General features: G+C 41.9%; 1 protein-coding gene across 1 annotated transcript; it reads left to right on the top strand.

Annotated features, from left to right (window-relative positions):
- The first annotated feature begins 768 nt into the window (after window positions 1-768).
- Window positions 769-16,149, top strand: LOC143114958 (WD repeat-containing protein on Y chromosome-like). The gene is made up of 26 exons (XM_076276802.1): window positions 769-783; window positions 870-999; window positions 1,310-1,428; window positions 2,523-2,626; window positions 3,924-4,101; window positions 5,302-5,419; window positions 5,546-5,630; window positions 5,833-5,970; window positions 6,099-6,162; window positions 6,460-6,590; window positions 6,983-7,050; window positions 7,481-7,629; window positions 8,712-8,849; window positions 9,572-9,679; window positions 10,011-10,238; window positions 10,835-10,905; window positions 11,279-11,483; window positions 11,761-11,946; window positions 12,245-12,373; window positions 12,546-12,761; window positions 13,129-13,278; window positions 13,511-13,679; window positions 13,853-13,985; window positions 14,137-14,305; window positions 14,762-14,860; window positions 15,882-16,149. The coding sequence occupies exons 1-26, from the start codon at window positions 769-771 to the stop codon at window positions 16,116-16,118; spliced, it is 3,537 nt and encodes a 1,178-aa protein (XP_076132917.1). The 3' UTR covers window positions 16,119-16,149.
- The last annotated feature ends 1,531 nt before the right edge of the window (window positions 16,150-17,680 follow it).

Here is a 17,680-nt window from a genome sequence, read left to right as displayed (position 1 = left end):
CTGGTTTTATTTGTGTGATCTGTCTTTAAAAACAGTCAGATTTCCCTAAGCTGAATGGGAGTTTTGCAAATGCAGAGTCAGTTGTTGAACAAATGGCGAATTTAAATGTAGGGTAGATGTGTTAAAATATTATTTTTTAGGTTTCCTATAATTCCTCCTCATTCCTAACATGTTCTGAAACATGGTTCTCAAAACTGGAATAGAATGGAGAAATGGAATGTTCCTCTGTTCAATGACTTCCAGTTGAGTTGTCACAAACCATGATCTTCCTCAGTGACCTCATCTATGTGTAAAACATTCCGGAATTGGTTCATTCTATCCTACTTTGAGCCTGTCATATTCCTTCAAAGGCAGTAATATGAGGCCTTAGAGATCATGGGAAGTGTTTCAATAAATGACATCTCTAACACGGAGACTTGGTGAGTCATTTATTATTCATAGGCCTTTTGTCTCAAGCCATAAATATGCATTGTCATGCTGTTAGGCACTTAGACTTATCTTTATTACCAACACTACAAAACTGACTTCAACTTTATTTATTTCGTTTTTCTTTCTGTTCTCCCTTATTGGATTGATCTACTTTCTGTAACAACAATTACCACCAACGTTGTTGTGTGGCAATAAAGTATATTATTTACAGCTGAGGGAAATGTCTTGTTGCCACTGACTTTGCATGTCTTATATCAGTTCTTCAACAGATGGAGTTCGGCATAAAAACAATGGAGCTCAGGTACTTTGACTGTAAAAACTTTATCTTATCTGATGGGGATGCTTAGCAAGTGGGTGTGTCTCATGACGTGAATTGAACTGCGGAGACGAAACATTTAGGTGCCGCTTGTCTCCTCCCTGTCACATTCTGTCCTCCGCAGCAGCATGCCAGCGAGTCATCGGACGAGGGCGAGAAGCGGGGTCAGGGCCGCGTGGAGGAGCAGATCAACAACGAGCACCTCCGTCGCATTGAGGCCATGTTCCATGAGGCCGACACAGACGGAGGAGGAGGCCAGTCAAACCCCCACGACATACATACATACATACGAGTGCTCTTATTCTGTCATAGTCCCCCAGAAACCACAGTGCTTTTTTCTTTTTGAAATATTGAATTAATATCATTTTTTCAGACAAAGGGGCCTAAAGAAAAAATGAGAGCATAATGAGACCTGTCTAACAACCTTAGGGTTCTCATTATCTTCCATTTTCTGACCATTGGTTCCATCTCGTTCCCTTGCCCTTGCTTTTTCTCTTGCTATTTCTATCCCTCTCCTGGTGTGTCTTGCTTTCGATCCATGTTGCATTGTTTATATTCTATCAGGTCTGGATATGGAGGAATTCCGAGAGGCAATGAAGAAGATCATGGGTAAAGTTGAGGATGAGGACGTGGACATCATCTTCATGAAAGTGGACACAAACTGTGATGGCAGTGTAGATTGGGTGGGTGTCTTGTTTCAATAACATCAACTGTTCTCACATATTTTACATATCACTGCAGGCTCTCTTTCTCCTTGTCTCTCTCTCACTGAGTTTATTCCTTTCATATACGGGCTTGTTTTCATATGTGGGCTTGTTTTCATACGTTTCCAAAATGTTCCATATGTTTCAAATATCAGTCCCCCTTTGAGTCCCCTTTTTGCACTGTTAACAATGGCTATGTTGTTAATGTAACATTCAGACCTTAATAAATAACCTTATGAATAACCTAACCCCCCCCCCCCCTTTCTGTTAATTATTCCTTCCCTGTTTGTTGTAAATAAAGTCAAAGTTGAATTAAAGATGTAATCTTTGTGATTGGCAGCATGTGTGTGAGAGAGAGAGAGAGAGAGAGGGCTAGGGGTGTATCCACGCTTGGCTATGCATGTCATAGAACATCGGCACGTGCACCCACCCCCCAGGTCGCAGAGAGCAGAGAATGAGTCAAATGGCCAGCTGCCCCCCACATTCATTATTTATGACAGGCCAGCGCTAATGCCTTCACCCACCCCCTTTCTTAGACAGAGCCATAGATCAGAGAGACTGGGCTCTCTGATAAGAGAGCGGGGGTTTTCCAAAAGAAATGAAGGGATTCACTTGGTAAAGAAATGCAAACCCCCAGCATTTCTTTGAAAAGGCATCAGTCAGACAAACAGCAGGATATAACAGCATATCTATTAAGAGAATGATGTACAATTGTTGATTATCTGATCTTACAGGCACTCATCTAATTTTAATGAGACTTTAATTTGTTCATCACACAGAAAGACTAGCTTCCCTGTTACTATTCTCAGCAATACAATATAGTTCTTATTTACCGGTACAAAATCTGTAGTCTCTCTATCTTTAGTTGCAAAAATGTGCAGCGATTTTGAAACTTGCTGAAATGGCTTATCAGTATCAGACACATGGACTACCATCTATTCAATATTTGGCAATAAAGTCTAGTATAGTAAAATATATTGAACAGTTAATGTTGCTGTATAATTGCAGTGCAACAGCCTTTGTATTTTTAACAAGTTAAAAATCATGATAACAGTGCTTTTGTGTCACCTTAGGATGAGTACCTGAACTACATGTTGCTGGAGTACCGAGAGAAAGACTCCCTACAGAAGCAGAACAGACCCCTCTACTTCCCCAAGCCTCTGAAGGTGGTCCCTGTGTGAGTGTCCTTTCTGCTGGGGAGGTGCTGTGCTGGACGTGCTGATAATAATGTGGGATTTATATTATTGAACACACGGATGAAGAGATACATTGAAAGGAAACAGGGAAGAGTGGAGGCCTGGAGAGACATGGTAGAATGGTGGATGGCTGGACAGAATGATATAGGGTGGGGAAGAGAGAATGGCAGGCGGAGTTCTCTCATCGTTATCCTTGTCTGGAGACCTGTAGGTTCTTGCCTGGAGAGATGAGATAGGCTTTATGGATTTCCTGGTCGCAGACTCATTACCCTAGCCGTCTCCCCTCTGTCTCTCTCCGTCATTAATAACTTCCACTCTTTCTGACTCCCCTCTCTGATCCTGTTTTTGCTTTAATCTTAAATTCACTTCCCTCTTCAGTTTTACTTCCTGTTTAGAGTAAATAAATTATCCTTGCCTATCCTATCCTATCCTTGATATGAATCGTTTTTAAACTATCATCTGAATCCATACCTCTTTAGTCACACTTCAGCTATATCTGAATGCTACCATGTGTATGAGGTTCCTGAGGATATTTCTGTTTTGTACAAAGAGATATCTGTTCGCTTTTGTCCATATGTGTCACAGACGCTTTGCTCTCTTTGTCAGTGATAATGATTCACTGCCCTCATTTTCCATGGCTGTGACCTGTCTGTATGTAGACGTGTGTGTGCGCGCGTGTATAACACCACAGTCCTTCCCAGCCAAAGATGACACATACCCTGACTGTGCACTTAATGGCTCAGTAGCGGCTGCAGACTGCAGTTAGCGTTTTGAGGAAGCTGTCTGTCTGAGGCAGGACGCGCTGTGAATACAGATCAGATCTCGGCACCAGCAGCACGTGACCCTCTGGGCAGAGTCTCTCACCACAGGAACATTTGGACACACTGAAATACACACAGCACATTACGTGTCAACATGGCTGTGAAATTAGATCTTTTGAGTAATTATTTGTTTTTGTGTGCATCCTCAGGGCCCACTGTAAGCTGTGTATTTGTAGATATGTGCATCCTCAGGGCCCACTGTAAGCTGTGTATTTGTAGATATGTGCATCCTCAGGGCCCACTGTAAGCTGTGTATTTGTAGATATGTGCATCCTCAGGGCCCACTGTAAGCTGTGTATTTGTAGATATGTACATCCTCAGTGCCCACTGTAAGCTGTGTATTTGTAGATATGTGCATCCTCAGTGCCCACTGTAAGCTGTGTATTTGTAGATATGTGCATCCTCAGTGCCCACTGTAAGCTGTTTGTAGTCTTTTGATGTTTGTGTTTGTCCGCAGAGCCCATTGTGAGCCCATTGTGCGGATCCAGTTTCATCCGTTTCAGTCCCTGCAGGCCGACAAGAAGGGCGGTAATGCGCCAAAGACCCGCATGCAGCTGGGCCGCTACCTGACTGTAAGCCGTGATGGCATTCTCAACTACTGGAGCGAGCGCTTCAAGCTCACCCGCACCATCAATGTCAGTCCCCTATGTGTGTGTCTGGTTGTGTGTCTGTAATTTTGCCTATTTTTATGTCTGTGTCATATATAACAGTCCAAAAGAAGATGTTTGTGACCCACTTAGAGGAAGACACTACTGAATGGCTCCCAGTAAAACCAGTTTGAAACACTATATCAATCCAAATGCTCAGCTTCTCTCAGCGTTCACCTCACGATGCTGCATCCCCTCCCACCCCATCCTTGCCCGACAGTCACCTGTTTTTTTAAGCGCTGATGCCCCAGTGCCTGGGTGGATTAGGGCATCTGCCATATAGATAAGTCACCACTGCTAGCGCCACGCTACGCTAACTAAGCTGCAGGGGACAGTGTGCGGCCGCTGGACAAGCACAGGCCGCTGTGACAGCTGTTCCGGCAGGACGCTTGTGACGGACGGGGCTGCGCTCGTTGCTGCTACTGCTCCCCACTGTCATTTTGCCACTAGCAGGCTGCCAAAGGCTACGATTGTCTGGTCTCTTAGCTGTTCAGAGATCAGTGGCGGAGTGCGGCTGGCACATGGGCATCAGCTGCATAAACACATTAAGCTCCACTGAATCAACAATTTAAGATCGCATCCTTTGATCTAAGCTGCCCAATTGAATGTATGTGATCAAATTAATTTAAGTGGCACTCCTATTCAAACAAATGTTATTGAGTCAAATAGAATAGTCGGGCACCACTTACAACAAGTCTTGCTGATCCTAGCACTTACCAGCTGTCTTGAACTAACACTCAACTGTTTAAAAACAGCACTCACTGATGCACTTATTCTTACTGTACTCTACCTTTTTTAAATTGTCCTAAAATTGTTGAGAGAATTGTTTTAAAACTTAACTGTTACCATGTTGTTAGTCGCTTTGGTTAAAAATGCGTCAGCCAAATGTAATGTAATGTAATGTAATGTACAGTAATTGTAAAATGGTGCATTATAACAGAGGAGGAAAGTGTATAGTCATATTTTGAGTGTGTGTGTGACTTCTGTGAGCTTCTGTGTGCTAAATTGTAGTTTTTTGATGGATTTTTCTGGAAATGCATTTGTTGTGAACTGTATGAGTTAAATGAAGGATAGAGACCTGCACACTGTTGTTAAAGCTCCCAGGCAACTTCTTACTAACGCAACGTTTGAGTACTGTATGAAACATGGGAAAGACTAAATCTCTCTCTCTCTCTCTGTTTCTTTCAGTTGGACCAACTGAAGCACACCCAGCTTACTTCTCATCCCCAGCAGATCTGGGTGACTGACATGATCTGCCTCAGCAACTTGAATCTACTGGCCCTGGCCACCACTGGACGAGACGTGGGTGTGTGTGCAACTGACCGTATGCATCGTTTGCATTTGCATGAAGTATTTAGCCAGGGGGCTCTGGAGCATGATTTGAAGAACCCTCATAATTCTGTGTGTGTGTGTGTGTGTGTGTGTTTTTCAGAATTCTTTGACATCAGCGCCAACAAATGTGACCTTGTGTTCTCACTCACTGGCCTAGAGGGATACGTGGCGGTCATGGACTACTGGTAGGTTGTGTGGTTCCAAAAAAGTGGAATGGTGTCTTTAGAGCATCACAGTAATACAGTATTACATTGTACTGTGAATTCCATCTCCCATGTAGAAAAATAATTGCTGAGGATTTCTGCCTTATTCTAGCTCAAACCCTTGGGGCTGTAGTGGACAGTGTGCCATCTTTCATTGTTGTCTTGGGTCATGTCTGCCCTTCAGGTCCGATGGAACCAAAGGGGTGTTCTGCGCAGGAGATGTGGATGGCGCCATCTCTGTGTTTATCTCACACAATGTGGTACAAAATGGGCTTTTCAATAGCAGTGCCATTAAATCTATAAAACCAGGTACTTGCTATATGTTGTAAGTAAGCATTCATTTGTGTATGTATATGTGTATATTTGCTTATGTAAGCATATGTTTGTGTATAAAACTCTCCATACAACTGTAAATGTGTTTCTTGTGTTCTTGATTATTTTAGGGGGCAGAACTCGCCTGGCTGTCCCAGCACTTCTTAAGAACACCTCCAATTATTACCTGTGCTTTAAAGTGGTGAGGGAGCTACCGGTCTTTCTGTAAATGAGGTTCATTCTATTATTCTTGAATGAAAGTTCCTCAGCAGTGCATTTCATCTCTTCTGTGAGAATTATACGTGTATTTTATGGACATGTGTTGGCAGATAAGCAGAGAGAGAGAGACGGTTGTGTCTCCCTGTGACTTTGTGTGCCTCCATAACTGTCTTTCACTTCTATATATCCCAACAATTACTGCACAATGCTTTCACTGTCTTCCAACTTCCCATTTACATCTCTCTCTCTCTCTCTCTTTCTCTCTGTTCCTCTCTCTTAGACCTTGCACAACACATGGTGCCATCAGATCCGCTTCCTGCCGGAGCTGAACGCTGTTGCCACCTGCTGTACGTCCGACCAAACTGCCATGGTGCTGACCAGCATTCCCCACTCACACAAGGCCAAAGTCAAGTAGGTCTCCTCACTCCTTCTCTTCCCCTCACCACCTGCCACATAACACCCAGTGGAATTGGTGTTCTTGTGACTAGCTCACTCATTAACCAGCCCCCTGTAATCAGTGCAATTGTGTGTTGCTTGTACAACAAACATAAAGACACAAATCTATAGTTGACTTGTATGTGTTGTCTCTTGTTTCTGTCATAAAGACAGTCTTGTCTGCCCTGAATGAAGTAGTCACAACACTGTTATGTGACACATAGTAGCTTCAAAGAACTGCCATTGAGATATGTACTATGACATTTTATTAAATGCCACTTTCTGCACACTTAAATCAGGTTAAGTTCATTAAAATGTGATATTGACACACTCTTAGTTGTACTTCCTTGTGTTTTTTTCCCTCTCAGTAACTCTGCCTTTCAGCTAAGGAAAGGGATACTGTGTTTTGATTACTCGGCAGAGTTTAACATCATAGGTAAGTGAACTTAGAGTTCTGATTTGTATGATTATGGTTTTTGATAATATGGGAACTCATTAGTTAGTTAGTTAGTTAGTTTATTAGTTGTCCCCTTAGGGAAATTCTTTTTCACATTTTTCATACCGCTTTTCATCCTCATGGCACATACATGGTCTCGGACATATTATTTTCATTGATGATATTTTATATTGTTATGATTATTAATAGTATTGTTATTATTACTAGTATTATCATGCTTAATGTAGGCTTTTCAGCTCTATTTATAACTATTAATTTTAACTAATGTAGTCTTCATATACTGTAAGTTGCTTTGGACAAAAGTGTCTGCCAAATACCATGAACATAAACATACAGTAAGTGATTCAGTAAATTAGCATTGAGGATATGTAGAGTGGCTTTGCCAGATGTAACTGTCCCTTTCCTGCAGTGACTGGAGGATTTGACCGGATTGTGAGGGTGTGGAATCCCTATGTCACCAACTGTGCCACGAGCCAGATGAAGGGTCACTCCACTGCGGTCACTTTTATCTCTGTCAATGGCCAAATCAACAAAATCATCAGCATCTCCAAAGACAAGGTCTGATTCCAAATTATACCAACATTATTTATTTTTCATCTTAATGCTAGATAGATAGCAAGTGAATAACAAACTCTGACCACTGTTATTTGAGATAATTATTTTTTTGTTCATTTTTGGGCTCGAAATTACCATCACCTTGACCATTACAATATAAATTTGACCCCCAACCTCTTTATTCACCCCAGAAATGGACTCAGCATCCCAAAATATCTATGATTTGATAGCAAAACCATCAAGATTGACCCATTAGGTGCAGAGATAGGCTATTGTTATTGTCCATCTGACTCTTTTGGCGGCCATTTTAGAAATATGCCAATAAAACATTTGCCACTACCTAAATTTAATGTTTTCATCCAGAAATGTTCACTAAATGTCCTAAGGATACCTAAAAATGGAAAAACCTCAATAACTTCACTGCATTACTTCCACTCACTCACTGCATACTGCATCACAGTAGAGGACACTTTTATTCCGATTAGAATTGGAATAATGGCTCAATCGGAATAAAAATGACACATTTAAACACCTTGGTCTGATCCAATTAGAATTTTAATCAGATTGAAAGGGTGGTGTATCCCATTCTTATTCCGATTGAACAACCATGTTTGCGGTTGCCTGCTGTAGCTTCTCAAGGAAATGTAAAGCAGCAACAGCTATTCCGAATGACAAAAAAACTGTCTGTAGGTGGGTTTACATGGTCAGGTTTTTTTTTTTTTTTTTTTTTTTTAAACCTTTTTGAATGATTTTCATCTGATTACATATGGTACATTCTATTCCATTCTCTCAAGCACTCTAAAATCTTTGATCAGAATAGCTGTTGCCACTTAAGGAATAATGAGAATGATGAGGGGGAAAAAACATGATCAACAAAGAAGAGGTTCTGATGGTCCTTAAGATATTAAGATCTTATTCCATTTTGCCATGTCAAATAATTGTGTGACTCTTGCTTTTAGGCTTGTCCACTGTAAAAAGCAGGCTGTTACCCCTCTATTTGGAATTGTGAAATATCATTTGATAGATCATCGGATCACACACACAGATCTTGATGTTCTTTTTGTTCCTTTTTTGTCTGTCCCCAGAATGTTCGTGTGTGGGACCTGCAGGACTGTGCCTGCCTGCAAAACATCCACTCCAGGAACATGCCCATGGGCCGGTTCCCCATCTACAGCATGCATTACAACCCGGACACACACACGCTAGTGATGGGCACCTTTGTGGTGGGTCAAAGTGCAACGTGACATTACTAATCATTATGACAATGTGTTGTCGCATGACCTGTGTCTTGAGCAGGTTCTTTTGTGTACAAAATATAGGACCTCACATTAGTGTATTAAGCGGACCTATACATGGATTTCTATGCAACGTCACGAAAACATGCGTGCGCAACTAAGAGGCAGAAAGCACCATAGAACAGCATAGAGCAGTGCTCTCCATGAAAATAATAAAATTAGTTTTTGTGCTGAAAACTGCACCAATTCGAAATCATGATGGTTAGAGAATGTTCAATATGTTCAGTATCCCTAACGGAATGCCAAAAAAGACAAAATACGATGTTATATTAATAATGCAAATGAACTTCAAACTCTGAAATATAGTCTGAAATGAGATGTTATTATCATTGAGACAACAGGGGTATACAAAAAATTCCGATTGTAGCTTACAGCAGCCGACTATTTAGGTTATGTTTATAACGTTGTGGACGGACATCAAGCGTCTTCTGCCCCACGGCTGTGTGCGAATCTAGTTTTGTTGGTAAACTGGAAACCTGTGTATTGTTCAAATAGATGCAGAGTATACTCAGTAGATAGGTAGCCTATTGTATTGATTGATGTGGTATTAATTGCTACCTAAGTGTTATAGCTTGAATTTTATTCCTCCTTTTTGTAAGTCACCTTGGATAAATTAATAAATGTAAATGTGTCTTCATGGCTTCACACAGATAGGGGTTCTTCATGGAGTGGTTGATGACATGGACAGTCTTGATAAGTTGAAGACGTCCCATGAGAATTCTCTATGTACTGCGCTTTACAACTGCAACTTCAAACAGGTCAGAGCCTCTAATAATGTGGCCCATAAGATGTTTCACAAGTGCAACAGAATTTCAGTAATCCAGGGTAATGATGAATCATCATCAAAAGTGGCAGTGATACTGGTCTCTTGGTTAGGGGAATGTAATGGACATGACACATGAAGTAGTTGAGGATGATGGGGTATTTTTCTGACCCTTGTTTGATGTCTGAGGTAGAGCAGAAATTATTTATTTAAAAAAGGTTGTATAAACTCAGACTGTTTTCTAACTCACTGTATAGAGGTGATTACATGTATGATTACATTAGATTACAGGTAATAACCACTGACCCCTTCTTCTGTCTGTGTAGGTGGTGAGCGGGTGTCATAATGGTGTGGTTAGTGTGTGGGATATCCTGACCGGTGACAAGGTTATGCAGTTCCAGACATCCCCAGAAAAAGCTGTGGAGGTGACCGCCATGTCGTTTGATGGGCCCAAGAGACGCCTCATCACCGGATCTAAAGACGGAATGATCCGTCTGTGGAACTTCAACAACGGAGCCCTGTTGCTCACACTCCCTTTGCTGGAAGAAAATGAGGTCCTACACCACAAGTAGTCCCACACACTACAACATGGAGCCATCTCTATTGATATCAAGTTTCTTCTTTATGTATACTGAAAAACTCTGTTGGTCATGGAGGAGATTTTCTATTCTTAAAATCAATACTTGTGGATATTTTTTTGTTCCCAACACAGCTCTCATTTATTGTGTTGTATTTCTCTGGCATTTTTAGATATTTCATTATGGCTATCATTCACAATTTATGCATGTTTTTTGTGTGTGTTTTTAGTGTCTGTAATTAACAACATTTTCTCATGTTTCCCTTGAAACTAATCATACTATGAACTGCCTGGAAGCATCACCACACCTTAAAAATCTATATGACTACTCTCACCTGTGAAACATTGGACATCATTCATTCAATAATCAATTACTGTATCATAACATCATTAATCATTATTTCAAGAAACATAAACAGAATGTTGCTGTTTGAAAAACAATACCACTTGTTCAAATGTGATATTTATAAATTAAAATACATTTCTACTAACAATAGAAACGCAGTAATGTAGTTGGATATTATGGACAATTTAGTTTTACAATGTGCCTGGTCTCTCTTATGATCATCCCAGGTGACAGGGATCCTATACATAAACCAAAGGATCTATGTGTCTGGGTGGAGCAAGAAAGTCATGTGGTATTTGTGAGTAAATGTGTTCTTTCTGCCTCCTTTAAAAAGTCCTGGTAAAATATTTCACACTATCATATTTCAGATAAAACCATCATTTCCTTCACTGCTAACTATCTGTTAAAAATACTATAATAGGACAAGATGTTGCTAATTAGTGTATACCCTTTTGACATATGGGGCACTCTTACTAATCTTTAGCTTTTAGAACCCCTCTTGGGTTAAAAACAGTGTCATACAACCACATTATGGTTTGGGCTGATCTGATACAAACGAAACTTAGTAAGAGGGGGATAGGGGAGTGAAAAGTTGTAACCTAATTCACTTCTTGGGTGTAAGATATTGTTCACATAGGGAAACAGCTCTAATGAATGATCACCTTCTTCAGAGATGTGAAAGAGGACATGGAGATGGAGTGCCGCGTGTGGAACCAGTATCACACTGAGGACATCTTCTCCATGCACGCCCACGGCAACAAGATGCTGGTCACTGCCTCCTACAGTGGTGACATCATCGTGTGGAACATTGACTCGGGCCGAGCCTTCTTTCGGTTCAATGCCTTTGAGAGCCCTCGACCACTCATGCCAAATCGGGTGAGCAGTCAACACTGATTCCAGGCGCCATTTTTAACTCACCAACTGCCTCTTTTCCCTGCCCATACCATTGATATATTATTTTAAAAATACTTACAATAGATTACATTTTACAGCAGACATTTGTGACCAGATCCTTTACAGGACAACAAAAGTATCCATTGACTGTGTGTAATGACCACTTGATCTGTGTGGGATTAATACAGATTGAGCTGCAGGTTCTACAACCTCTGTCTTCCTTGGATCTGGCTTCAGTTCTCTGCCACTGTGTCTGCAGGTGATTGAGCTGAGCCAGAGCCTTGAGGCCTGTAAGGACTCAGAGTCCTGCTCATCAGTACTGAGCAGGACGTCTGATGAAGATGAGGATGAAACAGAAGGTCCTGAGGGCCACAATGAGACTCATTCCCACACCTCGTCTCCCCAGGCAAATTGGACAAGCAGCAAACAGACTGAGGTCACACAAGTCAGTGATGAGATGACCCAGGCCCTCATGTGTAGATGTCATACTCATATCCTGAGTCTTTCAACCCTCATTTATGCCTAATGTGTATGCCTTATCTGCTAAAAGTTAAAGTTTAAATGTTAGCAAAGTTAACATTGATATAAAGTGTTCACTTTGGTCCTTCAGTGTGATATCTTTGCCTGTCAGAAGATTTACTTACAATCTTTCTTTCATAAAAAATCCCTTGCCTACATAATAAGTTCTCTAAGGACTATAACGGATGTTTTACTTCAACTACACTTGTATTTGTAACTAACAGGAAATCAAAGAGGATGTGGAGAATAACATGTCCTCTAACTCAGCAAGACCAAAATCAAAGGAGAAGAAAGCTAAACCTGCACCCATCGGTGCGGAGGAGCTGGAGAGACCTCGGCTTGCTGTGGAGAAGGTCTCATGTTCACTTATTCAGTCTGAATGAGACACACACACACACACACACACACACACACACACACACACACACACACTCCTGCTGATTTGCTTGCTTCATCTAAATGTAACTCTTGAAACAGCAGTGTTGTCTTCAACCACCTCTAGCTGATGTGTCCCCTACTCATCAGGCTCTCTTCTTGGGCACACGTGAGAGGAGTCCTGACACTGCCATCTTGTTGACCAGTGCTGCTGATGGCTATATCTACGCCTGGTCCATTCACCACCAGGGGGGGCTGCTGGGCAAGTTTAAAGCCGTGCACGGAGACAGCACGTCCATCAGCTCCATGTCCACTGATTTGCACAACCAGATGCTGCTTACTGGGGACAGTCAGGGATACATCATGGTGAGCTAGTCTGGAAGTCTGAGATCAGAGAGCTTAGACTGCTTAAAGAGCTTAGACAGATACTATGTCTGTGGGATGGTGGATTTTCATGTGTGTAGGATGGTGTTTGGGAAGATGATTCCTCAGTTGGGGGTCACATGTAAAGCATATGCATATCACTTCATGGATATTTGCATTTGACAGTTTACTTCTCACCTACATACAAGACAACTACCAGGCTGGTAATGATTTTTTTATGTTTGGGCAGTGATATTATTTTCATAATTCTAAGTGTGTAGTCAATCTTGGTAAAGTTACTAAAAAAAAAAAAAAAAAAAACAAGTCTTGTCCTCCACTGGGGACCCTTATGCTCTCTTCCTGTCCCCAGCTGTGGAACATTGGGAAGTACTGCTACTGCATGCAAGGAGGGCAGGAGAGCCTGTGCCAACAGCCAGGAGACATCAACCTACCCAGTCTTATCCCCAAGTACTGCAACCTGGAGGGGCCACGGAGGATAGTGACACAGGATGCCTCAAAGGTAAGGCTGGGAGATGGGGCAGTGGGAGTGCGAGGGTGCTTTAAAGATCAGTACTAAACGTACTTCATTTGAATGACCATTCTGTTGATAGTCAGAGCTTTCTTAAATAGCTACCTCTCTATCTCATGTGGTATAGTCATATCGTCTCGTCTATTTTTTTGGTCTGTTACTTTCCGTATCTAAAATATTTGTGTGCTTTTGCATTAACACATTTGCATTTTCACCACAGCAGGTGATTGATGGATGGACCGTGTCCCTGATCCCACCTCCTCTGCTGAGCTCCTGGCGCTGTCACGTGAAGAGCATTGTCAGCCTAGAGTATGTGGAGCGATTCTGTCTCATCGTCACGGCAAGCCTTGACTGTAACGTGCGTGTGTGGACCATCGCTGGAGGCTATGTGGGTGTGTGTTTCTGACAAGAAAAAACTCTGACATGCACATTGCGAATATATTTAGTTTACAGTATTGTTTTACACCATATCAATCGATAGTGTTTTTCACTGAGAAACTACCTGAATGTGTATTAAAAGAATGAGCCCATGGTAATCTGAACTGTAGTGGTGGATGCCTTTCAGGTACGTTTGGCCAGGCACCGTGGCGCATGGGAGATCCGAATGCTTTCCCCTGGGATCTGCCCCTAGATCTGCGCAGGGTAGGGTCCTCTCAGACACTGAAGGTGCTCAACCAGGGCAGGAGACCACACTGGAAGTAAGTTTGGATGAGAAAGATTACTGAAACAAAGAAAATGCAAAAGGTGACTCTGTGTCTTGTTATCCCATTCCCACTTATGGTGCCAAATATAACCCCTAATCTTTGTTGATTTAGCCATCTCTCATTTTCCTTTCAATCCCGTCTGTAGTTGTGCCAGGCGGATTTTGCACGCTCTCACTGTACAACGGCAGCAGGCATCCATGTCCAGTGCGGCAGATAACCTGCAAGAGCTGGTGGCCACTGACCCGCGCATCGCCAAGTACACTGACGAGCAGATCGAACAGACCTGGGAGAAGTGGGCCATGAAGGGCAAGCAGGTTGGTACATGTCTCCATTCAGGAACACAGAGATATGATGTTTGGTAGTAGATGTGAGCAATTGAAATGGAAGCGCAAGCACTCTAAATGACAAAGCAGCTGTTTCAGTTCACATGTACAGTCATTCTGTGAGAAACATGAGTTGTATATATTATTTTGCTAAAGCAATTCTATTAGTTGATTTTTTGTGCACAATCAGTACATTTATTGACATCAATTTACTCAGAACACACAACCAATTTCCCCTGGGGGCTATACTACAGCACTTATTTAATTGGCCAGGGAGCATAGACATGAATTTTTGAGTGACTGTGAGATCTCTATGTTTTAGGTTACTCTAATGTACTAGTGTAGATGTAATGGCTAAAAATGACGGAATTCTGTTGACAAACATTTCTGTCTTTGGGTCAGACCAGTAGAACAGTATTTTTTTATTATTATTTTTTTATTTTGCAGAAGAGCTCCATTCTTGGCGAGACTTACAGACAGAAAATCAGGCATCATTTGCCCACCTGCCCCCCTGATCTACAATCTTCCTTCAGCAGCCGTGAGCAGGTATACTGTAGTTCAGAGCTGTCACCATTCATAGTGGTAGTGTTGTTCTGACTCACACACACACATACGGGCAGCATACACATTCTCTCTCTCTCTCTCTCTGACTGGGTGCAAACAAATTCTTGTGGGCAGCCGTGGCCTACTGTCTAGCGCATAGGTTCTCAAAGTGCGGCCCGCTGAAACATTTCTGGCGGCCCGCGATAACATCTGTAAAACTGTTACAACTGTACTGTGTGCTTTGAAAAGAATGAATCTCTGTTTAGTGGTGTTTAGTGGCCGTCGGGTTTTCCTGTGGTGCTTTGGTAGCTGGAATTGCTCCTGAATAAGGCCTATGCTGATAAGAAGCAAGGCACACTGAGACTGTTTGTTCTAAATAAGGTTGTACTTGAAATGGACTGTAACCAGAACTGTTATATCCCAAATTTGTCTGTTGAGGGTAGAGAACCCCAGGGATTGTGTGTGCATTGCAATTTTTTCACAAGTTTTGGCAGGTTTAGCCTCAGTTATGAATTAAAATGTGTTTAATGCAATACATATAAACTGTAGAGATGCAACCTGGTCATTAAAATGATTAGAAATGGGATTTTTTTTCCAAGTTTTTTTTTTCCTTTTTTCCCCCCGCCCCATTAGCAGCCCTCAGTTCAATGTTGGGTTCTTGAATTGGCCCTCACCAATTAAAACTTTGAGAACCCCTGGTCTAGCGCTTCGGACTTGTAACCAGAGGGTTGCCGGTTCGAACCCCGACCAGTAGGCACAGCTGAAGTGCCCTTGAGCAAGGCACCTAACCCCTCACTGCTCCCCGAGTGCCACTGTGGTTGCAGGCAGCTCACTGTGCCAGGATTAGTGTGTGCTTCACCTCACTGTGTGTACACTGTGTGCTGAGTGTGGGATAAATGCAGAGACCAAATTTCCCTCGCGGGATCAAAAGAGTTAAACTACTACTACTTATACTCTCTCTCTCTCTCTATGTTTTGTGAGTCAAACTAACTGCTATAATACTCCTTTTTTGTCACTTCTGCAGCTAAGAGTTTACAAGGCAATGCCCTGCACAGCCCTCTTGCCCATAATCCAGCCTCCAGAGCCCAATCTAATAAAGGAACAGCTTCAGAAGACACAGGAGGGAGCAGATAACACCAAGAACACCAGGCAGAAGAGTTTGGCCCGGCGTGCTCCTAGACGCTTTCTGGGCGCCTCCAGGGAATTGTGCAAAAAGATTACCATAGTACAGTGTCTGCAAAGTAGCCATATAACACCATAAAGTCATATAACCTGTGTTTATTGAACCTATTGTTTTGTCTTGGTTGCAGTTATTCTCAATATAATCAATGAACCTTACCTCTTCCAGCCAAGGGATCACTATTTGGCCATCTTGGATCCTCCATTTGACCTTGTTACCATGGCGACAAATCAAATAGTCTAATAGAGCTGCACAGTCCCGCCCACAGCTGATGCGGGATGTAAAAAGTCAATGCAATTTCTCCATTGACAATTGCGGTGTAAGCCATAAAAACTTAACTGCACGTGGTAGACTTAAAACCAGCTACGGTTGTACTAAGCGATTGTATATGCTCCTATAGACACCAAGAGTTTGTGGGGCACTAACCTTGTTTTGAGATAAATACCTTTTATTCGCGATCTCTTGGATAAGTACTTCATTACCCACAATCCTGAACAATCCCACAATCCCACAGTAATGCCTCTGATTGGTGGAAAGGCAGTTATGGTCATAGTTTGAAACTTTCTCAGCGGAAAAATATTGACAAAGATGGAGGAGTTTTTTACTGCCTATGGCGAAAATCTTAATGTGATTAAAAACTTTCTTGACGAATATTGGTACTTGTATCAACAAGGATTGGGGTTTATACATCACACGAACTTAGTCAGGGCCAATACACTATCAAATAGACCACTGTAAATGTTAGTTTAAACACTCAAACTTTTCAGGTAGGCTAGCACTAGCCGACAGGCTAACCTTTAGCATTTCCGACATTGTCATTACATAATGCAGCTAACATTAGCCTACATGCTGCAACACAGGTATGAATATGATGTTTTAGTGAGTGTCCAAAGGGGTGAAAGCCACTTTAAATCGGGTCACATTATTGACTTGTGTGTCCGAGAGTCAGTTTGTGGGTTTTGTAAGGGTCAGCAGCATGAGGGACAAGACCTACAAAGTTGTGGTGAGTTAGCTAAGCAGGGAGGTTGTAATGTTAATGCTGCTAGCAGTGCTAGTTAACATTAGCTAGGCTACTGTAGCCTTCATACTGTATGATTCATATTAATCATTAACCTAGGAATACTTCGTGCATTTAATGAACATTTTGTGTAATAATTCACGGCAAATTAATAAACTGAATATGGTGGTCCAAGAGCAGACCATGCATCAGCCCGACTGAGCAGTGATGACAGCATAGGATGAGTCAGGTAAAGTTATGAAGCACTGCCGTTAACGTTAACCGCTTTCACACACACGATATAAAATACACGATGATAAATATAAAATTCAATATCAAAACACTATTATTTACACGATTACTCCTGAAATAACTGCTATTAACTGCACAATCACTATATAAATATCACTGTTTGGAGGAAAGGGTTCGCTGCTGTCGCCAGTTGGAAATGAAATATTTCGCGCTGGTTCGTGCTGCTTATATATTTTTCAGTGAGGCCCGGTGGTTTATGGGATGAGTAGTTCCTTCGCTCGGAAATGAAAATATGTACACAGTCTTGTACCTTTGACTTTTTTTGGATTTTCTCTTCGTTTTTTCACTCGAAATGATATGTTGTATGCTTATGAGTTATGCCGTAGCTGGTTAG

Source organism: Alosa pseudoharengus, unplaced genomic scaffold (genome assembly GCF_046254945.1).
Source record: "Alosa pseudoharengus isolate Yale_2024_CS ecotype anadromous, Long Island Sound unplaced genomic scaffold, YU_APseudo_1.1 YU_APseudo_1.1_scf_9, whole genome shotgun sequence".
Taxonomy (NCBI): Eukaryota; Metazoa; Chordata; class Actinopteri; order Clupeiformes; family Clupeidae; genus Alosa; species Alosa pseudoharengus.
The sequence above is the reverse complement of the archived record's forward strand: the minus strand, read 5'-3'. Positions and strand labels throughout refer to the sequence as shown.

Excerpts from the sequence above, each read along its gene's own strand:
- LOC143114958 (XM_076276802.1), top strand. Across the intron at positions 1,429-2,522 it reads GTGATGGCAGTGTAGATTGG|GATGAGTACCTGAACTACAT; the intron begins GTGGGTGTCTTG and ends GTGTCACCTTAG. Across the intron at positions 8,850-9,571 it reads TAGTGATGGGCACCTTTGTG|ATAGGGGTTCTTCATGGAGT; the intron begins GTGGGTCAAAGT and ends GGCTTCACACAG.